The 27,810-nt window shown below is 37.8% G+C and overlaps 1 protein-coding gene across 8 annotated transcripts in view; it reads left to right on the top strand.

Moving 5' to 3' along the window:
- KIAA0319L (KIAA0319 like) overlaps positions 1 to 27,810 on the top strand; it is a 96,474-nt gene that overhangs the window by 42,036 nt on the left and 26,628 nt on the right. For all 8 annotated transcript variants that reach the window (XR_004325502.1, XR_004325503.1, XM_014560581.2 and 5 more), the window contains exons 4-11: positions 10,499 to 10,739; positions 13,052 to 13,153; positions 16,145 to 16,242; positions 19,202 to 19,289; positions 20,475 to 20,567; positions 22,347 to 22,479; positions 25,781 to 26,009; positions 27,288 to 27,411. Coding sequence is in view for 6 of the 8 variants with exons in the window: in XM_014560581.2 (XP_014416067.2) it covers positions 10,499 to 10,739; positions 13,052 to 13,153; positions 16,145 to 16,242; positions 19,202 to 19,289; positions 20,475 to 20,567; positions 22,347 to 22,479; positions 25,781 to 26,009; positions 27,288 to 27,411 (1,108 nt within the window). In the remaining 2 variants the exon portion in view is untranslated. The remainder of the gene's footprint in view (positions 1 to 10,498; positions 10,740 to 13,051; positions 13,154 to 16,144; positions 16,243 to 19,201; positions 19,290 to 20,474; positions 20,568 to 22,346; positions 22,480 to 25,780; positions 26,010 to 27,287; positions 27,412 to 27,810) is intronic.

Below are 27,810 nucleotides of genomic sequence, written 5' to 3'. Positions count from 1 at the left end.
TTTACTCCTTTCATTGATTTATTTTAGTTGTGATAGGCAGAAAAATTCTCCTGCCACCTCAAAAGCTGTCAATGTCTTAATCTCAGGAGCCTGTGAATATGTTACATTACATGGCGAAGAGGTATTAGGGTTGCAGATGAAATTAAGGTTTTTAAACAGCTGACTTTAAAATAGGGAGATTATTCTGCATTTTCCAGGTAGGCCAGTTTTAGTTATATGCATCCTTAAAAGTAAAAAAGCAAGATGTAACTGTGGAAGGACAGTTGTAACGCTGCTTGCTTTGAAGATGGAGGAAGGTGACCATGAGTAAAGGAGAGCGTATGGCCTCTAGAAACTGGAGAAGGCTAGGAAATGGCTTCTCTCCTGAAGTCTCCAAAAAGGAGCACATCCATGTCAACCACTTGTTTAGCCTGATGAGATCTGTGTTGGGTTTCTCTCTTGCAGAACAGATAATAGATTTGTGTGGTTTAAGCTGCTAATAAGTGTGTCGTAATTTTTTACAGCAGTAATTTAAAAAGTTAATACATAGTTATAATTCTTTGTTATGAGCTTCACTGGTTGCTGTGGAGTTTACATTATACGTCTTTAGCTTATCAAGAACTACCTTCTACTGATATTTTACTAGTTCATGTGCAGCGTAAGGACCTTATGACAGTATGCTTCCATTTTCTCTTCCTGGCCTTCGGGAATTTTACCTCTATTCATGCATTTTACCTCTATATATGTTATAAACTCCACAGTGTATTGTCACCATTTTTGCTTTAAATAGTCAGTTATCTTTTAAAAAGATTAAAAAATGAGAAAAATGTGTAGCCAGCTTGTTACTATTTCCAGTGCTCTTTATTACTTTGTGTAGATCCAGGTTTCTGTCTGGTATCATCTGCCTTTGTCTTAAAGGACTTCCTTTATTATTTCTAGTAGTGTAGGTTTGTGGTGATGAATTCTTTCAACTTTTGTATGTCTGAAACTTCAGTATTTCACTTTCATCTTTGAAAGGTATTTTCACTATTTAAGTAAATCTAGGTTGGCAGGGTTTTTTTTTTTTTGTGGGTTTTCTTGTTTGTTTTTGTTTTTTGCTTTCAGTACTTTAAAGATACTGTAGCAATGTTTTCTAGATTGTATTGTTTCTGTTAAGAAATCTGCTGTAATTTTTATTTTTGTTCCTCTGTATACAATGTGTCTTTTTCTCTGGCTGCTAAGAGCTTTTTCTTTATCACTGTTTTAAGAATTTGATTGTTACTGTTATTTTAAGTTATTTGATTGTTGTACTTTTCTTTATGTTTTTTATATTTAGATAGAGCTTGTTGAACTTATCAAATCTGGGTTCAAATGTCAGTTTATAGCTTTCATCAAATTTGGAAATTATTGATCATTATTTCTTCAAATATTTTTTCTGTGCCATCTTCCTTTGAGAACTCCATTTAGAAGCATATTTGGCTCCTTGAATTTGATCTACAGTTTGCTGATGCTCTGTTCTTTTCAGTCTTTTTTCTCTGTGTGTTTTGTTTTGAATAGTTTCTATTGCTATGTCTTCAAGTTTAGTCATCTTTTTTCTGCATTGTCTTCTCTGCCATTAAATCTCTACAGTGTGTTTTTCATCTCCAGAAGCTTTATTTGGGTCTTTTAAAGATATATCTTCCATGTCTCTACTTAATATATGCAGTCTTTCCTATAGCTTCTTAAACATATGGAATACAATCATAATAATTATTTTAATATCCTTGTCTACCAGTCTGTCGGCTCTGTTATTTCCGAGTCTGTTTTATTTAAGAATTTTTATTTTTCATTATACGATTTATTTTCCTGCTTCTTTGCATACCTGATAATTTTTGATAGGGTCCCAGACGTAAATTTTTCCCTAGTTGGGTGCTGTATATTTTTGTATCACTATAGATATTCTTGAGGTTTGTTCTGGGGTGTGGTTAAATTATTTGAAATCAGTTTGACCCTTTTGAGTCTACTTTTAAGCTTTGTGTGGGCCCAGAGCTGTATTTAGCCTAGGGTTAATTTTTCCACACTACCGAGGCAAGATTTTTATTAGTTCTTAAACTGATGCCCTGTGAATTATGAAGTTTTCTGTCTGGTTTTTTGGAATAAGAACTATTCCCAGCCCATGTGAACTCTAGGTACTGTTTGTAATCCTTTTGGGTAGTTCTTTCTGTGTCCTTGGGTAGTTTCCACACATGTGTGAGGTGATCAGTACTCAGCTGAATACTTTAGGGGGAGCCTCTGCAGGTCTTCAGAGTTCTGTCTCTGTGCAGTCTCTCCTCTCCTAGACTTCCAGCTACATCTCTTCAGCTCATGGAAACTGCCAGTTTCTGCTTGGATTTACTCTTGTGCTATGCTGTGTTGTGGCCTAGAAACTTTCTTCAGACAATAAGCTGAGGCAATCATAGGGCTCATCTTGTTTGTTTTTCATTTCTTAGGAACTGCTTTTTTCCATTGCTTGATGTTCAGTGTCTTGAGTGTCATTGTTTCATATATCTTATCTGTTTTTAAAATTGTTTCAGATGGGAGAATAAATCTGGTGCCTGTTAACTCCATCTTGACTAGAAGAAGAAGCTTGCCATGTTTTTTGTCTTTTTTTGTTTGTTTGTTTTTTTAACCTTTTGTCATTCACCTGCCTAACTACTATTTACTCTTCAAGACTTATCCCAAGCTTTATTCCTTCTAGGAACCCTTCTGTGATATTCATTGTATTAGCTCTTTGAGAACATGGTACTTATTGTTCAAATTCAGTCCTTCCAAATAGGTTCTTGATCTTGTCCTCTTGTATCTTCATTAACTCTTCCATTACTTTCATCCTTGTCATCCAAAATTTTCAAGAGTAATCTACACTTGTTTTCTCTTCTTCATTCACTTATATTCAATCCACAGTCCTGTGGAACTTGATTTCCAAGTTACTCTTGTCAGGGTCACCAGTAACCTCACAATTGCCAAGCGCAGTGTATTCTTTTGAGTCCTTATCTAGTTGAACCTCTCTGTATTATTTCACAATTATTCTTTCTTTCTTGTTATAACACATTTTCCTGCTTCTTTTCCTTTTCTCTGACCATTCCTTCTGAGTCAGTTCTGTGGGTCATTTCATCTGCTTGCATCTTAAACATTGATATTCCCAAGTATTCAATTTTTGAACCTCTGTTTCCTTTACTAACATGCTCTTCTTGGGCAAGCTTATTTAATTCCATGGGTTCAGCTTCTCCCTTTAGGGACTTGATTCCAAGTCTAAGTCTCTGTTTGAATTTCCTAGAGGCACTTCAGATTCAGTATGTCTGAAATATAACTTGAGTGTTACATTCTTAAAACTGCTGCTTTGTAGTCTCTCTTAGTTTTTTGACAACACTGTAATTTAGTCTTTCACTTAAACTAGAAACTTGGGTGTCATCTTAAGAGTCTTTTCCCCAAGCCCCAGATGCATTTCAGCTTCACAGGTATTAGATCCTTAATGTTTGAAAATCCATCCCACAGGGGGAATTTCCAGTAATGATGGCAGAGTAAAGCGGTCTCTTGAACTTTTCCACAGTTGATAATTACAAAATATGTAAAAAATACATTTAAAGAAACTGGAAAGTATCTAAAAACAGACAGAAGCTAGAGGAGAGTTTACTCTTGAAAAACAGTAACTGGAAATGATGAGAATTGTGAGATTGCAGCTTTTAAATAATTGTGCCTGAGGGCATTCATCAACACCCACAGCAGAGGAAAGTGGTAGTGGAAAACCTCAACCTTGCTTTCTTATGGTGGCAAAGAACAGTTCAGGATAGAAAAATTACTTGGAAATTTAAGGGAAGGGGCCCTTGAAAGTAAAAACAAACAAACAAACAAAACACACACACACACAGAAGAGGGTAAAACCCATAACCTGACTATAAACTCCACTAAAATTCCTGGCTGAATCTCTAAACTACACCTACATGGGGAGACTCCGAGGGCCTGGTGAAAAAGCGTGCAGAGATCAGAGAGGCAGAGTCTGTCTTTGAAAGATAGACCTAAACCAGATGAGCTCTGTGTTTGCTGCTTTTTTTACCTGAGTTCATTGCCCAGCCATGTATAACTCACGTAGCAGAAATCTGGTCTTATTTATTTGAGGTGTCAGAGGACAGTGTCTAAGAATGAAAAATTAGGGCAAAATCTCGAGAAGTATAGAAAGTGCAGCCAGAATAGGCCCTGAATATGAGTATAATCTATGGCCAAATTCTTGGCCAATCACCAGGTTCACAAGAAAACCTATAGGGGACCAGGCTAGAAAAGCAGACGCAAGAATTACAAAGAGATACCAGTTGCTGCACACTGCAGGGGAAGCGAAGTCTACAGTTTAAATCCAGACAAGTTATTTGCCTACTAGGAAAAATACCCCAAACAATCTCAAGGGAAGCATAATAAAATCCAGAGTCACTATATGTATTAGATAGAGTGCACAGTATTCAAACAAGAATTATTAGACATGCAAAGGAATAGGAAAGGGTGACCCATATTCAGGGGAAAAAGCAGTCAGTAGACACTGACTGAAAGTTGACTCAGATGTTGGAATTAGTAGCCAAAGATTTCAAAGTATGTTCAGAGAACTAAAGGAAATGAAAGGAAAATGGTTTTAGTAAGTGAACAGTTAAGGAATTTCAAGAGACAAAAGTAAACAGTTTTTAAAATGGGAAGAGAAAAACAAGAGACCTTTCACTTACAGCAGCGTGAGGCAGTCTGTAATTTTCTCGTTGTAAAAAAACAAGTATAAAACTGGACAACATTGTTAAAAACAAATATTTCAGGCCAGTAAAAGTATAATAGAGGCAGAAACAAATTGAGAAATGTTTCTTCTTGGAAAGCTGGTAATGCTTTGAGCAAGTACAGTGGGAGTCTGTAGTCTTCTTGGGACTTCTCCCATCTGTCCCCCACCTTCATCATCCCAGCTCAGGTGACAAGAAATGTAGTTTTACCAATGTGTGGCTGAACATGAAAACGAATCAACTTTCTTTCCAAATGGGGTGGACTTAATTTGGGTCAGAAGGTGAAAACTCACAGCTTTGTCAACTAAAAGTGGCAGACTTGGTTGGGAATGAAGTATTGAATCCACAGTTTGCTAGCCTGAGGTTGTAATGCCTGTTGGTGAGAGTGATGGACCTACGAGAAGCTTAATGGGAAGATCCTGAAAATAAGAGAGCCGTAGATTGTCTAAGATAAGCCCTCAACATATCCCTGGCTGACTCAGAAACTATCTGCATGTGTGACAGAGACCCAAAAGAATACTAAGTGGTAAAAATGGTAAAGAATGGTAAAAAGTAAAAATGGAGATTTGGAAATTGGTTGCAAATTTGAATGCATTCCCCAAGCAGCACATAGAAAGATGGACTTGAGGTGTTTCAGTGACCTCTGCCCAAATCATTGACTTATTGCTAAACTATACAGATACAGGGGTGATACCTAGGAAGCCAGGCTAAAATAAAAACAAGAATTTAAAAACTGGGCAGAGACATCAATGACAGCATACTGTGGGGGAGTTGAATTCTGCAGTTTAAGTACAGGACAGTTACTAAAAATAATCACTAGCCCATCAGAAAAATACAACAGAACCCAGAGTTGCTGCAACAGATTATCTAAAATTTCCAATTTTCAACCACATGTTACGAGACATGCAAAAAAGCATCAGGGAAGTGTGACCCATGCTCACATGGGAAAAAAATAATCAATAGAAATGAATTCTGAGTGGATCAGCTATTAGATTTAGCGAAGACTTCAATGTAGCTGTTTAAAGTATGCTTAAAAACTTAAAGGAATCTATGTTCAAAGATTTGAAAGAAAATGAGATAAAAATTAACGAATAGTGGCTCTGACCACTTCTATTCAACATTGTACTGGAGGTTCTAGCTGTTGTGATAGTGCAAGAAAAAGAAGTTAAAGTAATACAGATTGGAAATAATCAAATCTGCCTTTATTCATAGATATAATCATGTATTTAGAAAATTCCAAGAAATGTATATGAAAGCTACTGGAGCTATTAAGTGAATTTAGCAAGATTGCAGGATATAGGGTCAGATTTACCAAAATCAGTTGTGTTTATATATTCGCAATGAATAATTGGGGATTAAAGCTTTAAAAAATGTATTACAAAGTCCAAAACCACAAAATATTTATGGATAAATTTAACAAAATATGTGCAAGAGCTATATACTGAAGACTATAAAACAAACATTGCTGAGAGATAAACTAACTAAATAAATGGAGAAAACCATTGTAATGGGCTGAATAGTGTGTGCCCCCCTCCCCAAATCAAGTCCACCTGGAACCTCAGTATGTATGACCTTTCTTGGGAATAGGATCCTTGCAGATGTATTTAGTTAAGGATCTTGAGATGAAATCATCCTGTATTTAGGGCAGGCCCTAAGTCCAGTGATTGTTCTTTTTACAAGAGGAAGGAGAGGGAGAATTGGAGCCACAGAGTCATAAGGAAAAAGGCCATGTGAAGATAGAGAGAGAGATTGGAGTTATGTTGTCATGAGCCAAAGAATGCTGAGATCTTTGGGAGCTGGAAGAAACACAGATTCTCTCCAAAAGACTTCAGAGAAAATATGGCTCTACCAGTGCCTTGATTTTGTCACTTCTGGCCTCTGGAACTGTGAGAGAATAGATTTTTGTTGCTTATATCCACCAAATTGGTGGAAAATTTCTAGGCAGCCCTAGGAAACTAATACAGCCATGTTCATGGATTGGGACATAAAATTATCAAAATGATTTTGAAAATGAGTAACAAGTTGTAAGACTTTAAACTATCTAACTTTAAGACTTATTTTAAAGCTGCAGTAATCAAAGCAGTGGTATTGGTGTAAGGATAGACTAAATCAGTGAAACAGAATAGAGTCCAGAGAAAGACAAACACAAATATGGTTAATTGATGTGTCAAGGCAATTCAATGAGGGAAAGGATAATCTTTTCAATAAATGGTGCTGGAACAATTGGATAGTGATATGGGAAAACGTGAACCTTGATCTTTACCTCACACAATACAGAAAAATTAGCTGAAGATGGATTGTAGACCTGAATTTAAGAGCTAAAACTATAAACCTTGTAGAAGAAAACACAGGAGAACATTTTTATGATCTTGTCAATAAATAAATGTCACAAAAATCATGACCATAAAAGAAAAAATTGGTAACTTGGAACTCATCAAAATTACAAACTTTTACAGTTTAAAAGACACCATTAAAAAAATGAAAAGGCAGGCTACAGACTGGGAAAACTTATTTGCAAATTAAATATCTAACAAAGGACTTGTTTCTAGAATATATAAAGAGCTTTTGTAATTCAATTAGAAAACTAATAATGAAGTAAAGGATTTCAACATATAGTCTACCAAATAAGTTACGGAAGTTTCCAGTAAGTACATAAAAAATGCAAATTAAAAAAGACTTCCCACAACAAATTCTGGCAAAGTTATAGAACAACTGGAATGCTCACACTCATGGTGCGGCTATATAATAGCACAACAACTTTGGAAAATTGGCAGTTTTTTGAAAAGTTAAAGGTGTATCTTTCATATGACTAAACATTCTAGTCGTAGATATTTAACCAAGAGAAATGAAAGGATATTTCATACAAGGACTTGTAGAGGAATATTTATAGCAGCTCAGTTTATATAGCCCAAAACTGGAATAAACTCAAATGTCCATTTGGTGAATGAATAAACAAATTGTGGTATATTCATACAAAAGAATGCTACTCAGCAATCGTAAGGAAAGAACTATTGGTACACACAGCACATAAGTGAATAGCTAAATAATTTTGCTAAATGAAAGAAGCCATACCAAAAAAAAGTGCATACTATGTGATTCCACTTACATAAAATTCTAGAAAATGCAAACTAATCTATAGTGACAGGAAACAGAGCAGGTTGCTTGGGGATGGGGGTGGGGAGGAGAAGGGATTGGAAAGGAGCATGAGAAATCTTTGGATGTGATGGATATGTTCATTATTTTGGTTGTGGTCATGGTTTCACAGGTGTACACATATGTCAAAATTTATCAAATTGTACACTTTAAATATGTTCAATTTATTGTATGTCAGTTATACCTTAATAAAGTTGTTTAAAGTAGAAATTTGAATAAACTTCAAAGAAAATATATGACTGGCCAAAAAACAGGTGAGGTGTTCAGCCTCATTAGTCATCAGGAAAATGCAAATTAAATCAGAGTGAGATTACATTAGAATGACAAAAAAATTGAAAAGACCAAGAATACTGAGTATTGGTGAAATTATGGGACAACTGGAACTCTCATAACTTGCTGGTATAGCCATTTTGGACAGTAGTTCACCATTTCTTACAAAGTTAAACATACACTTAATGTAACAAGCCATAAATATTTCTAAGTATTTACTCAAGCTAGACTAAAATGAATCTTTGCATAAACATTTTTATTCTAACATTTATTACAGCTTTATTTATAAGATCTAAGAACTGAAAACAACTTCAATCTCCATCAGTAGATGAATGGGTAAATAAATGTTGGTATAGCTCTATAATGATATTACTCAGTAATAAAAAGGAGTGAACTACTGATACCCACAGTATCATGGATGAACCTTAAAAATGTTATGTTGAGTAAACGTATCCAGAAACAAAAAAAGTTTGCATCTGATTCTTTTTATATGAAATACAAGAAAGCCCACACTAACTAATGGTGAAGAAACAAATCAGTGATTCTCTGACCCTGGGGATGGAGGCAGGAATTTACTGCAGAGGGGCATAAATTAACTTTGGTTTCTTTTTTTTTAAAGTATTGTTGACATACAACATTATGTTAGTTTCAAGTGTGTTACATAATGATTTGATATTTGCATACTTTGTGAAATGTTCACCACAGTTAAGTCGAGTAACCATCTGTCCCCATACAAAGTTATTATAGTATCATTGATATTTCTTATGGTGTATATTGTATTCCTGTGGCTTGTTTATTTTATAACTGGAGGTTTGTACCTCTTGATCTCTTTCACCTATTTCATCCCCACCCCTCCTTCACCTATTTCATTGCCTCCCCTCTGGCACCCATCTGTTTGTTCTTTGTATCTATAAGTCCATTTTCATTTTGTTCTATTTGTTTTGTTTTTTAGACTTCACATATAAATGAGATCACACAGTATTTACCTTCTCTGTCTGACTTATTTCACTTAGCATAACATCCTCCAAGTCCATCCACATTATTGCAAATTGCAAATCTCATTTTTAATGGCTGAGTAGTATTCCATTGTATATATATGTACACCACTTCTTCATTCATTCATCTATCAGTGGATACTTAGGTTGCTTTTACATCTTGGCTATTATAAATAATGCTGCAGTGAACATTGGTGTGCCTATATCTTTCCAAATTAGTGGGGTTTTTTTTAACATTTTTTTTACTGATTTATAATCATTTTACAATGTTGTGTCAAATTCCAATGTAGAGCACAATTTTTCAGTTATACATGAACATATATCTATTCATTGTCACATTTTTTTCTCTGTGAGCTACCGTAAGATCTTGTATATATTTCCCTGTGCTATACGGTATAATCTTGTTTATCTATTCTACAATTTTGAAATCCTTGTCTATCTCCTTTAATTTTCTTTGGGTAAATACCCAGAAGCGAAATTGCTGGATCATATTGGCAGTTCTATTTTCAACTTTTTGAGGAGCCTCCATACTGTTTTTCATAGTGGCTGCACCAATTTGATCTCATCAACAGTATACAAGGATTCTTTTTTTTCCACATCCTACCAACACCTGCTATTTGTTGTCTTTTTGAAGATAACCACCTCACAACTGTCAGAATGGCTATCTCATTGTGGTTTGATTTGCATTTCCCTGATGATTAGTGATGTTTAGCATCTTTTCATATGTCTGTTATCCATCTGTATGTCTTTTTTCGAAAAAATGTGTATTCAGGCCCTCTGCACATTTTTTAATTGGGTTGTTTTTTTGATGTTGAGTTATATGAGTTGTTTGTATATTTTGGATGTTAACCCCTTATCAGATGTATCATTTGCAAATATCTTCTCCCATTCAGTAGGCTGCCTTTTCATTTTGGTTGATGGTTTCCTTTGCTCTGCAAAAGCTTTTTAGTTTGATGCGGTCCCATTTGTTTAATTTTGCTTTTTTTCCCCTTGCCTGAAGAGATCCAAAAAAATCAATATTGATTTTATGCTAAAACCGATATCAAATAGCTGACTGCCTTTGTTTTCAAGGAGTTTTATGATTTCAGGTCTTACATCTAAGTCTTTAATCCATTTTGAGTTTGAAAAAGCATACATAGTATGATTATTACTGTCTTGTTTTAAGCATAGAAAAAAATACAGGAAGATTTATATCAACATTTTAACGCCAGTTGGGGTGGTAAGATTAGTTTCTGTAATATTTTTGACAGTTTTGCATTTTTCAAAAAACATTGAACATGCAATTATTTCATGAAACATAATCTAAAAAATTGGCTGTATAATTTTTGCCTATTCAAATGAATTTTTGCATTTCTTTAGGTCCAAAAAGCAGTTAAAATTTCTAATCACTTAACCACAAACCTGTCTGCGAAGATTCCTGGTTGGTCGAAGAATGTATCAGTCCAGTCTGAGAAGTCAGAGGACTCTGGTACTATGCCTGCCATTCAGCAAGTAAAAAACCCTGGGGAAATCCAGATTTCTCCCCCTCTGCTGGTGACTCCCTCCTACAGTTATGCTACCTCTGCCCCCCAGGCCTCTTTCCCAAGCACCTCAGCACCAGGTGAGGCCCTTTGCTTCTGCCCTTGGAGATAGGATGGGAAAATAGATCCTTTGATCAAAGTGTTAACCTTTTAGTGGAAGGAAAGAAGGGAGGCATGACTTTTGAATACTGTAGGTTAGAGGAAGAAAAATAATCCTGTTGGTGTCCCTGTAATCATAGGACTGTGACTCTCCTTTTCAGTAAGCTCCAGCCTATGGGAATTTATGAGGCTCCTTCTCTCAGAACCGGTTTGCACTGTGCCTGGGATTTAAAGGCACAAGTTTCAATTAAATAATGTTCCAGGAACCAAACAAACAGAGGCCACTGGGAGGAAAGGGTTGGATCTGTACATCTGTTTGCCTTCTGAATGGCTGGTTGTAGGTCAGATATTTGTCTCTTTGATTTTGATAGCATCTTTATTTTTAAAGCAACTCACGGGAAGAATTATAGAGCATTGCCTTAACAGCAAGTCTATGCTTCATAAGTTCCATTCTAAGGTATTGGGAGGAAATGGTTAATCAAGGAAACTGTTGATCTTTATCTCCTGAAAAAGTCAGCAGGGTGAAGCAGGGCCAGTGAAAATAAATTTTTGCTGACTTTTAATTTCCTAAGGTCTACTTTGGTGGTAATACAACATGAAATTTTAGGGTTTCATCCCTGAAGCACTAAAGTAATTTTTGTATTCAGGCAGAATGCTTGCAAGTGTTGATGTAATTGTGAAAAGTTTGGGCTGTGCTATATATTTGACCATTATACTTCTGAAGTGGGGAGTTTCTTTCTTTTCTTTTCTTTTCTTTGAAAGTTACTTCAGATAATTCTTATTCCACCTCCCAGGGTGTATAATGCTGAAGCTTTCATAATGGATGGTTTCATTTCTCCCCAAGTTCAGTGTTCCCAAGCAGACAGATAAATCTCAAATTTCATATTTGTCAGGAAGCCCTTTTCACCTCCCAGTCTTGAAATGTGGGTGAACACACCAGTTGTTTGCTTTAAGCTCTCTGATTCCTAGGTCTCATACCAAATGAACAATTATTGTTAGAGAAATAAGATTTATATAATTGGTGGTTCTCAATAGCCTGTAAACATTTTTGGTGTTAACAGCTGTGGAGGAGGAGGAGAGGGTATATATAGTGGGTAGAGTCTAGGGGTACTGCTAAACATCTTACAAGGCTTAGGACGCACCCCCTAACCACCGCCTGCTCCTAGGCATACAACAAAGAATTATCTGGTCCAGAATGTCAATAGTACCAAAGTTGAGAAATCCTGACATGTATGGAATACCTGGTGAATAGCATAAAGACAGTATCTAGCTGATGTGGGTGTTCCAAAATGTTACAGTAGTTCAGGAAGTAGATCAGTTTGAACTGAGAAAGGTATAGAAAGATTTCCTGGAGAGAAGACTGGCTTTTAAGCTAGAAACAAAGTACTGTGTTTAGAGTAAAGTAAGCACACACTCCAGTTGAAGGACACAGCTTTAGCAAGGTTCTCAAGAGTAGACTATGGCTTCTATGGAGCACAAGAGGGAAAATGAATATATCTAGAGACAGAATTGGGTAGGAATGGTGAAATGATGTGATCAGATGATGATGGATCTCTAGAGCCAGGTTAGGAGTTTAGCCTTAAACATGGCATGGGAGTGGAGGTCTTAGGGTAGGAGAGTAACTTGGTAGGTGAGTATTTTAGAAACACTCTGTGATAGATGTTTTAGGAAGACAGATTGGATTAGAATGGAGAGAGCTAGCAGAAGGAAGACCAGTTAAGATTGGTGGAATTATCTAAGTCTGTGGTTGTAGCAATTTAAATGGAAAGAAAATTAAGGCTGTAGACATTTGTCTTTTCTTCTAGGAACTTTTTATATTTTATTAGAAAGTTATATATGAGCATAAAGTTGATCCTTGAAACAGAACTGACCTCTTGTTTATCGAATTCTGTGAAAAGTACTGTATAAAGAGAACTTAGAGACAGATCATACTTAGCTCACAGTGGAGAAAAACTCAGAGAAATAGGAAGAAAGTAGAACAATATGATGCCGTGATAACCAAGAGTTTTAAGATGGAGAGAGTCAGTAGTATTAGATGCCACAGAGGTGAAGGATGAGGGTTGAGAAACAACTATTAGATTTGTTAAGTTTGTTGATGATCTCAAAAGATCCTTTTCAGTCGAAAAGTGAGGATAAGAGTCAAATTTCAGGGGATTACAGAGTGGGTAAATAATAAGGAAAGGAAGGCAATAGCTGAATATTGTTTATAGAAGAAATTTGGCCACAAAAGGAGGGAAAGAAATGAGATAGTCTAGATCTCATTACTTATTTCATATCTTTTCTTTGTTTCCAGTTATAAAGGAACTGGTGGTATCTGCTGGAGAGAGTGTTCAGATGACGCTTCCTAAGAATGAAGTTCAGTTAAATGCGTTTGTTCTCCAAGAACCACGTGAAGGTAAAACATCCTCTTACACTTGGATAATGTTTTGATTTATAACGATACCTACATACCTTAGCCCATTTACTCCTTTAAGAGTAGGGTATAGCTTGCGTATGCACCGATGTGCTATAAGAGGCAATACAGTATAATCTTTGAGATCATAGGCTTTGATGTCAAGTCTGCGTTCAAATTCTAGCTCAACCAGTCATTAGCTGAATGATTTTAAGCAAATTATTTAACTTCTCTAAGTCTCCATTTCTTTCTCCGTAATATGAGGATAGTAATTCCTACTTCATCTGGCTACTTTAAGGGCAAAATGAAATGGCACTGTTTCAGTGCCTAGAACATAGCTAATATTCATGAATCTCTATTTTATTTATTTCCTCCCTGATCTTTATTATTTCTTTCCTTCTGCTGACTTTGGGTTTTGTTTGCTCTTCTTTTTCTAATTCGTTTAGATGGTAGGTTAGGTTGTTTATTTGAGATTGTTCTAATTTTTTGAGGAAGGCCTGATTGCTATGAACTTCCTTCTTAGGACTGTTTTTGCTGCATCCCATTGATTTTGTGTGGTTGTGTATTCATTGTCATTTGTCTCAAGATATTTTTAAATTTCTTTTTTGATTTCATTGTTGATTGATGCTCGTTAAATGGAGATTGTATTATACCCATTTAAAAGAGGAAGAAACTGAAACTCAGGTTACCCTGTTTATTTCGGCCAGACAACTAGTAAATAGCAGATATAGAGCTTATAGAGGAGTTATTAAGACTACTGCAAATACAGATTTGTCACTTAAAAAAAAAAGATAAGCCCAATGTGATATACAAAAATCAGATTTATAAGATATATAAATTGGGGGATGATTAGTTTATTATTTAAGGAAACTTGTGTAATATGAGTATCCCTTTCACCTTTGACGTATATGTTAATTTACCAAACTTTGACTTATAAACACAAATTCTCTTAAGACTATCTGTGACATGGAGTGAAGCATACTTTGGTGGAAATGATTGCATTGGGTTTATATTACTCTCATTGTAAGGTTAGTCACGTAGCTCATTATAAGGTTAGTTAAGTAGCTGCCACAGTCTATTCAGGATGAGGTCCTTCCATTTTAGGTACACATTTCCAATACAATATCCCTACGTTTGGGGCCTAATACCAAATAGTATATTTATGCAAAATGTACTTTTCTAGATGCCCTTTCTGTGTTGTATTGCTGTCCTCAAATTGAGTTTTCCTTATCAGTTCATTCTACCTTCCTCTAGAGAAACTTTTTCCTTTCCTCTTCTGGTGGTAAGTTATGGTAAATGGATTTGGTGATCTTTGAAGATGCAGGTGAGGAAAGAACTGTCTTTAGCTGCAGTTGCTTCCACTCTGGTGAAAGATATCCTGGCTCTCATGTATTTTCTTTTCTAACCCCTATTTGCGTATACATTTCTGCAAGTTAATATCACCTCGTGTATCAGTATTCCAAAACACATCGGTTCAGAAACAGATTCTTTCAACTCTCCTCTCCCCAGGTTCTTCAGCCTTTATCAGATGTATGAGGTGGATGGTTTCAAACTTTCAAAGGCTGGGGACAGTGAGGCAGGACAAGCTCTGCCTGTTTTTCATCCCCCTCATCTCCTGTGGCAGCCCCTGAAGCACCTCTCAGGGTCCCTCTAGGGTTCAGAGGCATGGTTTGAAAACCACTGCCCTGAATCATTAAAACCAGCATTCTGTCTAACAGACCTATACTCAGTTGTTCTTGCCCTTGGGCAGATTTCTGTCTGTAAGGTATAATTCATTCCCTGAGCTTTTCTGTTCTAGGAATATTGTCATTTTTTGAAATTTGTGTTGCTAGTCTTAGATGTTATAAAATTGTCAGTTCTCAAACTATCTGAGTCTGTTTTTTGTGTGAAAAAAAAAATTCCAAGTACGGTTCAAGAAGTGTCATCTCTTAGCACCAGTCCTACTTCTGCTTCTTTCCTACTCCTCACCTAACTTCTACATATACATTTATGAGAGCTGCCTGGGGCTGGCAGGTGGCCAAAACAAAGCTAGTATTTTGTGAAGAAAGGAAGAGTAATAGATCTGTTATCTCAGGCTTATAAAATAAAATCTGGCCTTAAGATGAAGGCTGTTTGGGATTAAGTTCTATGTGTTAACTTTAACTTTTGAACTCATAAAATAAGAAAAGGACCATTCTCTGTAAGTATTTTTCCTTTTATTTTTCCCTTTTTGGGTAGGAACTTAAACTAAACCTTCCTACCAAATCCCACCCTTTCATGGCCAGAAATGCATTTTGTTCCAAAAAAAAAATTTAAGACGACTTTAACTGGGGGAGGGGGAGGGGGGATATTCCATTTAGATAACAGGATTCTATCCTCACCCTACCCAGTCATGTAGTCTGAGCTACAAATGAGGACCATTTAATGCTTCATTTGATCTTAATTAATTTCAGTGGGGCCTGTTTTAAATGGTCCATCCCCTACCATCTTCTGCAGTGTGTTATTTAGCTCAGCAGGAATGAAGTAGCTCTTTTAACTCACCAGGGTGTGATGACCTCAGTGAGACGAGCATTGTTAGCACTCTGTAAAACGCTATTTTTGAACCATGTTATTTAGAAGTCATTGCTGTTCTTTGTTGCAAAAGAAGTTTTGTGAGAAAATGGCCTTTGTTCCCAGCGAGTTCACCCATAGTGGTTGGTAGGGCATGTGTTTTCACTGGGATGCTATACCATGAGCAACCTGGTATTTTGGGGGAGGACTAGCCCAAAGCAAGGTGGGTATGAGGCAGGAGTGAGCATTGCTGGAAGAGTGGAAGAAGCCTAACCATAGCTGAGTCAGCAGAATCCACCCTTTCTTTGAACAGAATGTTGAGCTTTCTTTTAGGCTTTGGGGTGGAATCTTGGAAACTAAGGCTTTGTCAAGATTTAGAAGAGATTTGGTATTGGCAGGCTGTGTGATGCCCTCTTGGTATGTAGGTGTGTATTTTCATGATTTTTGTAACTGCCCTATCTATAGGAGAAACCTACACCTACAACTGGCAGCTGATTACTCATCCTAAAGACTACAGTGGAGAAATGGAAGGGAAACATTCCCAGATCCTCAAACTGTCCAAGGTGAATTTGCCTCCTGTCACTTGCAGGGTTGGGGTGAAGGTATTGACCATTTTCTAAAATGTATAGTATAGAATTTTCTGTCCACATTTAAGTCAGGAATAATCTTTCAGAAGTGAATCCTCCAGAAGTCTTGCTGGCTGACATCCAGTATTTGTTAGTGTATGATTCTCAAATTTTCAGTTTTGGTGAGAATACTGTATAAGCATAGTGGTGATAGCTGAAAATATACACTAAACAGCTTTTAAGGGTAACATAAGGATTTTAGAATTTGGGAGATAAGCTAGGTTATTTGTGGCCACATGATTGTGTAAATTGGCTCAGTCTTTTTTGGGATTTAGTGTAGTTATTAAGAGCCATAAAAATGTTCATATTCTTTGGCCAAGCAATCTCATTTATTTATTCACTCAATCATTCAACAACTGTTCAGTGTATACTATGTGGCAGGTATTGGGGAATTTACCAGTGAATTAATCATAATCTTAACATTCAAGAACAATAGAGTCTAGTAGGTGATTCTGACTAGAAGCAGGTAATTATAACAGGGATATATTAGGTCAGTGCAGAGGGTATTGCAACCCTGGGGAGTTAGAGTAGCTTTCTTAGAGTTGACCTGACCTAATTAGGTCATGACAGGTGACTAACTGGGTACAGGATGGAGTGATAATACCCCAAGAAGAGGAAGCAGTATGGCTGCTGGGCCAAATAGTAGAGAGAAAATGTGGGAAAAGGGAATTATATGTGGTTCATCTGACTAGACCTATGGTATGAGAAGAGCAGTGGCACAGGTAAATTGGAGAGATGCAAGGGCCGTATTGCACAGAGCCTTGTGTGCCAGAGTAAGGACTTTGAATCTTATCCAGAGGGAATATGGAACCTTTGGAAGGTTTTAAGCAGGGGAATGACATGTTCATATTTTCAGTTTAGAAAGATCACCCTGACTGTAGATTGGGGGAGAAAAGACTCAAAACCAAGGAGACCAGTGAGGAATCTGTTGAAAAATGTAGTTTTGAGATGATAATAATCTGAGTTTAAAAAAAAGCTAAACAAATAAAACTTAAAAACCACCTGTTGAGCTTATACCATGCACCAGACAGATTGCTAATTATTTTATGCAGTTATTTCATTTAATCTTCCTAACAATCTCAAGATAGAAATATTAATATGTTTTCCAAATGACAAAACTAAAAATTAGAAAAATAAAATGATTTGGCCAAAGTGTACAGTGCTATTAAATGGTAGATTTGAACTGGAACTTTCCATCTCTAAAGCCCATGCTCTTAACAACTGTGCTGTGAGTGGTTAAAAACTAAGGTGATGGTAGTCTGAATGGAAAGAAGTGAGTGGATTTGAGAAACATTATGGAGACAACTTGATAAGTCTTGGTGATCAATTAATTGGGTGGAGGTGTTGGGGAAGAGACGTCTAGGATAACTCTAGCTTTTTGGCTTAGACATCTGAGTGAATGTTGGTACGTTTGTAGTGATATTCACTGAAATGAGGAGTGTAGAAAAAAGAGCAGGTTTGGGGAAGGTTTACAGATGATTAATTCATTTGGAGATAGAGCGAATTTGAGGTCCCTGTGAAACAGTGAGTGGAGGTGACCAATAAATAGCTCAGGGTAAGGGGCTAGACATGAGGATACAAGTCTGGGCTAGAAAGATAAATTTTTATATGGACCTTAAATAAATGACAACTCAAGCCATGGTAATAGATGAAATCATCGAAAGAGAGTGTGTAGAGTGAAAAGTAAATGCATGCAGTTTGAATCCTGGGGAACGCTTTCATTAAAAGGTATGGAAGGAAGAGGAAATAGATGAGGAGTAGGCAGAGATGTGAAAGCCAAGGAAGGAGAGCATTACATGCGGTCAGTTAGCATTTACCCAAAGAAGACAATCCAAAAGAAAGGAAAAAAATCATTTTACCTGAAAGATGTTCATCATAGCATTAGGTAAAATAGTAAAAATTTGGGAATAACCCAAATTCCCAACAGTATGAAATGCTTATGTGAATTATGGCACATTTCTTCATATACTATTCTGCAGCCATTAAAATAACTATTAAAAAGATTGTTCTAATGGGGAAAGTGTTCATGCTAAATGAATGGAAGAAAGAACAATAAAAGTTTGATATACATCATGATTTTAGCTAGGCCTTGTGTTGAGTTTTTTTGTTATTTTTTGGGGGGGGATTTAGTTTTATTTGTTTGTTTATTTATTTATGGCGATACTGGGGATTGAACACAGGACCTTGTGCATGCTAAGCATGCTTTCTGCCACTGAGCTCTACCCTGCTTTCTAGCTAGGCCTTCAGTACTACTGAAATATGAGCTCCTTGAAGGTAGGGAATCTTACATTACTCATCTCCAGAACCCAAGCCTAGGACAATGACCAGTATGTAATTGGTTCTGAATAAATATTTGTTGAACAAATGAACTGTTTCTAGCTGTTTTTTGTATATGGTAAAAGATTGGAAGGAAATTTAAAAAACAAAATGAATACTTGTTGTGTTAGGACCAGTGGGATTGTGGGTGATGTTTTTTCTTTTATATTATGTTCATACAGTTAGTGAAAATCAGGAGGGGAAAATATTCAGATATTTGGGAGCTATTTGGTGTTTTTACAGAATGTTTTTCTTTGCAGAGATGATTGTTTTAATTTCATAACTGAAGTAGGATGGTTGGGCCTTTAATATTCTTCTGAAAAGAAAATGGGAGTACAGAGATATTGAAATCCCTTCTGTTGTTCTAGAGTCAGCTAGTAATAAGATTCACATGAAAAGAGATGGTTTTTTAGTTTATAATTTATTGTTTCATCTCTTCAGCTAGTTTCCTTTCTCCATCTTGGAAATGGTACAAGAGGAGAGTGCAAGAATCAGCACTGGAAAGTTCAGACATGTGTTATTTTCAAGTATAATTGCTGCTCTTTGTGGTTGTCTAAAAGATCTTCTCTCACCTCTGCAGCTCACTCCAGGCCTGTATGAATTCAAAGTGATTGTAGATGGTCAGAATACCCACGGGGAAGGCTATGTGAATGTGACAGTAAAACCAGGTATGTTTCCCAACCTTGGTCAAGTCTCCATTGCTCCCTCTGCTGGATTCCCAAGGGGATGGAGATTTGACTTTAGGGTTTTTAAATTTCCTTTTTTTTTTTTTGTAATATATTTATGTATTGGGCAATTCTTAGTTTAATGTAGTAAAAGGTTAGGATGGCAAAGTGTATATAGTTTAATTCTAGGTGGAACACCTGGCTGGGCATGGAAACATTAGTCACATGGCCCACAGTGCAGTATGGCCTCCCTACTTGAGAATTTCTTCTCCAAGTGGGTCATGCTGAGAGAGGATCATGTGCTGCAATTAAGAGACATAAAAGCCAGGAGCCTCGGAGAAGCATGTAGAAAAAGAACCAGGCCAATGGCTGGCTCTGTCTGATCTCTTTCCAGAAATGTGGGCCTTTGCACACAGAATTCTTCGTTTAAACCCTGCCAGTCCTCTTCTGTCTTGGAAAACAAATCGCATCGTTATTTTTAAGTGATCCTCTGTTGATAGATTACAGTGTATTAGCAAGATACCTTGTTTTGCATTTTCAGAGAAATTTAGGGGAAGTTGGAAAGTAGCACATACATTGGCACAAACTCTTAATACTATTTTCTGTCTTTGTTGGTAATAGATTTTCTTTTCATTCCTGGAACTACAAGTCCTTTCACCTCCCTAAAAATGTGCTTAGCATCAGGACCATTTGATTATTTCTCAAAAGGCCACTGGGTTTGTAGCTCACAGTCATTCAAGTGGGCTGGAGTGTTTTGTGACCTTCCCATCATTCAGCCCTAGTCACCTCACGCACAGATCAGGGATGGTTAAGAAATCACTCATTATCTTTTCAGCACAGTCTGTGCCAAGTGCCAAGGGACAGTTTGCTTGCCAAGGCTTTTATTGCACAAAACTTGTTTGTCATCCACCTCTACTCAGCTTGCCTGAAGGCAGTCACTTGCTGCCATAGTACTTCTCCTGTACTAGATAGCACATGAGTGTTGAGAGAACACACTATGGCCTTAGCAATCATCAGGTTCAGAAGAGGCTTTAACACTCCCAGGTGTCAGGTTAGAATGGCAACCTGATCTTCTGACTTTCCCATCTGGCGATGCTTCAGCAATCAGTTATGTAATGGAAGTTGGCCTGCTTCTCCTATAATTTATAAAGCCCCTCTTGCAATTTCTTCTGGGTCATGTCTTTGCAGAGCCCCGTAAGAATCAGCCTCCTGTTGCCATTGTATCACCACAGTTCCAGGAGATCTCTCTGCCAACCACTTCTACAGTCATTGATGGCAGCCGTGAGTACTTGTCTAACATGATGTTTTAGAATAGCATTCACTGTGTACTCTGGTAGAAAACTCTGGTAGAAGATTTGGGTCCAGCTATATCTGCATACTGTTTAGGCCAGTCTTCTTGGCTGTGTATGGGAAAACCAACCATCAGAAGCAACTGATTAGGAAGTAAATACCAGACAGGCCCTGTATAAAATCCCCGTGTGGCTTAGTCTGAAGTAATATTTCTGCTCTGAAATGGTAAGAAAGTGAGATGATTCATATATTCAGCATTATTTCAATTGAAACTTGCTGGTTTTCAAATTTGCTTTGCTAGAGTTGCCATTCTCAGTTATGGAAACAAAGCTCCTTCCTATCATGGTAAGAGAAGTAACTGAGTCTTGACGAAGAGCTCTCATCCAGCCATCACTGCTTAGCAGGACTGTTGTCAGCCTTCTCCTGAAGAGAGACACAGAGTGTGCTCCACACCCCTGCCTGGGCTCATTATTTTACCCTTCAAAGTAGTGTTACCTGAGAGGTGACATGAGAGGATTTCTGGGTCTTAGTCTTTGATCCTAGCTGTATGTGTGCAGGGGAGTTCAGTCCTATCACCTTGTTTGCTTGGTTTCTTTTGAGACCCATTAAGGCTTTGTTACCCTCACTGCCTTGGCACCAGCAGTGGTTTTGGCAGAGGTAGTCATGGCTTTAGCAGAGGAATCTCCAGCAAGGTTTAGCATTTAACGTAGATGGTTCTGGTAAGAAGAGGAAGAGAGAAGAGTAGCAGGCCAAGAGGAAGAGACAGAATAGGAAGAAATACTTGTGAGAGTGGTAGAAAGGGCTCACATAGTATGATTTTATTTTGTATTTTTGAATGGATCAAAGTTTAATAATATGTAAAGGTATACAATGAAAAGAATCATTACCATCCCTATCTTGCAACTATCTAGTTTTCCTCTAGACAACCAATGGTATTATTTTATGTATCTTTCTAGAGCTATTTTACGCCTATATAAGAAAATATATACACAGTCTTTATGTTAAGACATTATGCACACTGTTACGGTACAATGCTTGTTTCTATATATTGGAGAATTTTTCTTGATCAGTACATGCATTACTTCTTCATTCTTCTTTTTCTTTTAACTGTTACATGGATAATTTCATTGTAGGGATATATACTTGTTTTCAGTCAGTCTCCTGATGACCATTTAGGTTATTTTTGATTTGCTGTTACAAATAATGTTACCATGCATAATCTTGTAAGCATGACATTGAACACATGTGCAAGTATATCTGTAGGATAAACTCCTAGAGGAGGAATTGCAGGGCAAAGACAAATTTTGCCAAATTGCTCTTTATATAGGGTGTGTCAATTTATGCTTCCACCATGGCTTATCAGGGGGCCTCTTTCGCCATACCTTTACCCATATCATGTGTTATGAAACTTTTGATAGGTTAAAAAGTGCTGTCTCAAGTGTAATTTAAGTTTGCATTTCTTTTATTTTTAGTGAGGTTGAGTATCCTTCCATGTGTTTAAGAAATTTTGATTTTCCTTTTTTTATACTGTAGCATTTTAACCAGAGGTTGCCTGTGTTGGAGTCCCTGGAAAACTATGCAGTGAAATATTCATAGAGAGGCAGAATGACCCAATAATCTTAGGGAAGAAATACACTAGAGAGATACTCTGTAAATTTAAAAAGTTTTTCTAGCCTCAAATCTCGGGGTAGTTGCCCTGGTTTGTGTAAACTGAGTAAGTGCTGAGACCCAGCACTCTCATGTTGTGACTGATGTTTCTTTATGGTCAAGAAAGCACTGATGATGATAGAATCGTCCAGTACCATTGGGAAGAACTCAAGGGACCTCTGAGAGAAGAGAAGATTTCTGAAGATACAGCCATATTAAAACTAAGTAAGCTCGTCCCTGGGAACTACACTTTCAGGTAAATTTGGATCCTTCAAGTTTACCATGGGCTGTTTTTATCCCCTTGTGGGTCTTATATTCTTATAGGAGTAACTCTGACAGATACCAAATTCCCTGTAGATTGGTTGGTAATATAGCCTTTGGTTCCATTGGTTCTTTGAGTCATGTAGTGATTGTGGTTATAGCAGTGGTAAGTTTTTAGGACAAAGATCCTTGCACAATACATCAGGATCCACCACAGTTAATCCCCAAAGCCTTACTTGGCATATACCCAAACTTTTTTTTTTTTTTTTTTAAGTATTTTTGTCATTAAGTGAAAGGGCCCATCTTCCTTTGCCTTTTCTCAGGAAAAATCTAGAAGGAATCTATTCTCATATTATCTCTTCTCTTTGGGAAATGCTTCCTTAACTTATAATATCTCAGAATCTTTACTTTTGACTAGTGGTTTATTTGAATATGATTTGTAGGATCTTTCTGTGTCAGGGCTTTTTGGAGAATTTGATTCAAAGTCAGTCTTTTTGGAAACTGGTGTTGACATTCTATATTGTAATTAATAAGAGTGATTAACAGAGGCTGACTCTAGAGTAATCCTCTTTATATTTGCATTATTCTTTGTATGTTACAAGGCACTTGTACATGAGTGTCATATAAACACCATGTGTGCACTGTGCTATCCTCATTTTACATCTGAGAAAATTGAGGCTCAGTGTATTTACTAACTTCTCTGCGGTCACACAGCCAAAACTGAAATGCAGATTTTCTAACTCCGAGTCAGGGCCCATTCTACTCTCCTCTTTGACTTGACCCATAAGTGTTTTGTTTATGCTTCCCTGAATACCCTTCTCAATCTGTTGGAGTTCTGCCTATCTTTAAAGACTTCTTCAGTTTTCTGCGAGACTCTCTGAGATTCCACCACAGAGGAGAGAATATGTCTCTCCTCTTTCCCTTTTGCGCTCAGTGCCTCTATGTGGCGCCTGCCGTGGCATAACAGCTTGTTCATGGGTGTCCATCTTCTCCACTGGATCTGAGATTAATCACGTTTTAGACACTGTCAGGGACACAGCGATAAATGTCCTAGCACAGCATCTACCATTTAAATAAATATGCAAGTTCTGACTCAGCAGCACTCTCACTGTCTCAAGACTTAGGGGAATTAAAGGTAGCTGCCACTGCAACAAGGTAGGAGCCTTCTCATTGCCTTAAAATGGAAATGTGAGTTGGTTTTTACCTTAGATTTCTAATGCAGGAATTTTAACATTTATGGAATTTAGCCTGTGTCACATTGATCCTTTTTGAAATAGTACCAATAATAGCTACTGCTTCTTGAACGTTAACTAGTGGTTAGTGTTGTGTGACCTCTTTGTACACAGTAGCTCATTTAATATCCTTGTAGCTGGTATTACAATTACTCTTATGTTACAGGTGAATAAATTTAGGTACAGAAAGGTTAAGTAACTTGCCCAAGGACACACAGGCTGTCTGACTCCAGAGTCTTAACCTTTTTTTTTTTTCATTTTTTTTATTGAGTTATAGTCATTTTACAATGTTGTGTCAATTTCCAGCATAGAGCACAATTTTTCAGTTATTCATGAACATACATATATTCATTGTCGCATATTTTTGATGTGAGCTACCACTATATCTTGTATATATTTATTTCCCTGTGCTATACAGTATAATCTTGTTTATCTCTTGTACATATGCCTGTCAGTATCTGCAAATTTCGAACTCCCAGTCTGTCTTAAGCTTTTAACCATAGTGTTAACCTAGAGTGTTTTAGGTGGGTGGGGTATTGGGAGTTACTCTTTTTATCTAAGCCTCAATTCATGAAATGACGGGATTGGATTTGATAAACATTAAGGTCCAATCTGTTTGATTCCACTTACCTTTTCTTTTCCCCTATGTGGCAGTGGCCTCAACCCTGTGGTCAGCTGCTGTCTGGTTCCAGGATTCTTACATACAAGCCAGGGACTGTTTGAGGTGAAAATCAGAGTAATGGGCCGCTGCCATTTTGCCATTTGTCTATAATTTGTTTTTGTTCTGAACTAAGAGACAAATAGGATATGTTAAAAAAAAAAAAAAAAACCTGTGTAAACAGAGAAACTGGAAAAAGAGGAAAACTTCTATAGATTTTTCTTTTTCAGATGTTTGCTGATTTGTGCATGTCTAGGTATCTGATGTTTTTGTGCTCTTTTTCTAAAGGCTCTAATCCCAAAAAATCCCCTTTAAGACCATAGGTAAAAGGTGAGACTGTGGGATAAAATTCCACAGATGTCTGACTCTTTCTGTGGCTGGTGGTGATATAACACCACATAAACAAACGACATGTCTTTTCTATGCTTTTCCTCTTTCTGTCAGCAAAATGGAAGGAGCCCAAACCTCCTTGCTTGCTTATGCTCACATTTTGAGGTGGCAAGAGAAGCTTTAGGCTGTTCAGCTGGAAGGCATCATTTAGGTAAAAGCCTGCTCTTATAAATGAACATTTTTTTTTTCCTCTTGCAAATCATCTTTCACACTGCCACAAACTGTGGGACTGTTGCGTAGGAGAATTCATTTCCATCTAAGGCTCCTGTCTTACTGGAGCCAGCCCTCCTGGTCAATCCTAGAGGCTGTCTGCCTGGGAAGTCCATTCTCATGCTGTGTACACAGCCAAAACAGGATGATGGGAGGAGAGTCTGCTGCAGTCAGAGCTTGCTTTATTTAGTGTAGCGTTGTTGAGCCCCATAGGAATAGAGGCCAGAGATTATCACTTCTTAAGACTTGGTTCTAGGCTTTGGAATCAGAGCATCTTGGCTCACCATGTAGCTCCAGGCAGGTTCCTTAGCCTTTCTAAGCCTCCTATAAAGTGAGATTGATGATACCTATTCTATGATTGCTGTGAGGGCCCGATCAGACAGTGGGACCTTGCAGAGGTCCCAGCCACCGACACATGCAGGCAGCAGAGCAAAATGGTGCTAAAGTATATTGCCCGGATTCAGATCCTGACTCCACTACTTTCAAGCTTGGGCAAGTTACTTTACTTCTCTCTGTCTCAGTCTCCCCGAATACGTAAGGAGTAAAATGGAGATAGTACTTTAGAGAGCTATTGTAAGGACTGAATACAATATAAAGCACTTAGCAGTGCCTGGCACACAGTAAACCCTCAGTCAGTGTTAGCGTCTAGTATTACTCTACCTTTCCAAAAGGAATAGGTAAGAATTGGTTACCAGTTGGTAACCCTGTCACCTTGGTATTTTTCAGCCTCAATTTTCAGTTCTCTCATGTTTATTCCTTTTTCCTTAAGCACATCCCTGACTGTACTCCCCTCTCTGCCCTGATAGCTTAACTGTAGTAGACTCTGATGGAGCTACCAACTCTACCACTGCAAGCCTGACAGTGAACAAGGCCGTGGATTACCCCCCTGTGGCCAACGCAGGCCCCAACCAAGTGATCACTCTGCCCCAGAACTCCATCACCCTCTTTGGGAATCAGAGCACCGATGATCACGGCATCGCCAGCTATGAGTGGTCACTCAGCCCAAGCAGCAAAGGGAAAGTGATGGAGATGCAGGTAGGAGGGAATGGTTTCTGTCTTTTCTTGCCCAGGGGAATTAGAGCTGCTGGGCTGGGTCACCCATCCAAGGCTTATTTTTGCTCCGTTTTAATAACCAAAGTCAGATTTGTGCATAGAACATTTGCATTTTTAAAAAACATCTAGAAAGTTTGAGGCCTTTAGTTAACACGTTAACAAAAACCTTTATCTTAAACGTTTAGTATTAGAGGAAAAAACTGGATGAGAAATGTTAACTGTTCTAGGGTGATTCCAGGGAGTCAAATTCTTTCGAACCTACAAGGGTGCAGATCTTAGTGAGGTCTATTACATATTGGAGGAGCTTGCCTGATTAGATGGTGAGCATCTTCTCTCTGGAGGTATTTAAGAGGAGACTAGGTCTGTCACCAGGCAGGTAATATAAATAAATAAAGAAAACTGGATGGGTCTATGGTGAGCCAGAGGATGTAAGCCGGACTGAAGGGGTCAGCTGCCCCTCAGGTCCAGCTCATTGTTGTCACATTGGAGTATGGCCCCAGTGTTACTAGATCCTCTAGCTTTTCAAGAAATCTAGACCTTTATATGTAATTTTCCCACTTTTGAGACACTAAGGCCTCATAAATGTCTGCAAGCTGTATTCAGCCCAGAAGCTGCCAGATTTTGCCTGCTGTTCTAAAGGAAGTTCCTGCATTGGCAGTTTGCTCTAAATTATTTATAATGTTCCTTCTGACACTCAGGAGTCTATGTTTCCAGATTTGAGGCATGATAAAACTCACATTTCACCTGGCTTTAGTTTAAGTATTATGTTAGGTTTTTCTGCTTACAGATTGTGTACAAACCTTTAAGGGGACAGTGTGGCATTACATAGCATCTTGAGTTGTTGCTGCCATGTTTATTGAGGCAGCTTTGTTAGGATCACACTGTATGGCCTCAGTAGGAAGAACATTGTTTTTAAAATTGTGTTATTTTATTATATGTTCATGGTCTTTCTGGCTTGTGTCAGAGAGAGACTGATCTTGGTTATCTCTACATTTGCCTGTACCCTCCTTCCTTGTGAGAGCTCTGACTGTATCTGGAACTGCTACTGTGTCAGGGAGGGTTGTTCTCTTGAAGGGGGAAACTTAACAAGATGTCCCACAGTGTCTGATTCAGCATTCAGTACTTATGTTGAATTGGGCAATAATAGCCCAACCTAGGTTTAGAAAACTGGGTAAATCAGTTAAGTGAGAGTAGGACTTACTGTATGATGTTATGGTTCTGGGAGTCTGCTTTTCCACTTGTCTGTATTTATTTACCCAGGGTGTTAGAACACCAACCCTGCAGCTGTCTGCCATGCAGGAAGGAGACTACACTTACCAGCTCACAGTGACTGACACAATTGGACAGCAGGCCACCGCTCAAGTGACTGTTATTGTGCAGCCTGGTAAGTTCCAACCTTGTGGTGCAGGCTCTTCTGTTGGCTGGTCCCTTGAACCTTGGGGAAGAAGAGGGCTCAGGTTCTGAGCTGTATGAGGATAGAAGTGGGAGGTACCAATTTGTGGAGCCCCTGCAATTTCTGTTGTCCGTTCCCCTAGGGTTTTCTTCATAGCAAAAGAGAAGGAGCACGTCACAGCGTCAGCTTGTGCCCTTGTTCTTCGCTAGTTATTGTGCCTTCGAGGGGATCTAGCAGATAAGAGTCTCTACCATCCCAAATCCTACCAAGTCCTTTAAGGGCCAGCTTAAAGCCCACTTCCTCAAGAAGGCCCTGCCTTATCTCTCAGACCCTTTCATTTGGAACGCTTATGACAGTATATTTCAAATTTAGCACGGAATTATAACTTCA

The sequence above is a fragment of the Camelus ferus genome, chromosome 13, assembly GCF_009834535.1.
Source record: "Camelus ferus isolate YT-003-E chromosome 13, BCGSAC_Cfer_1.0, whole genome shotgun sequence".
NCBI lineage: Eukaryota > Metazoa > Chordata > Mammalia > Artiodactyla > Camelidae > Camelus > Camelus ferus.
Note: the sequence above shows the minus strand (reverse complement) of the source record. Positions and strands in the feature narration are given on the sequence as shown.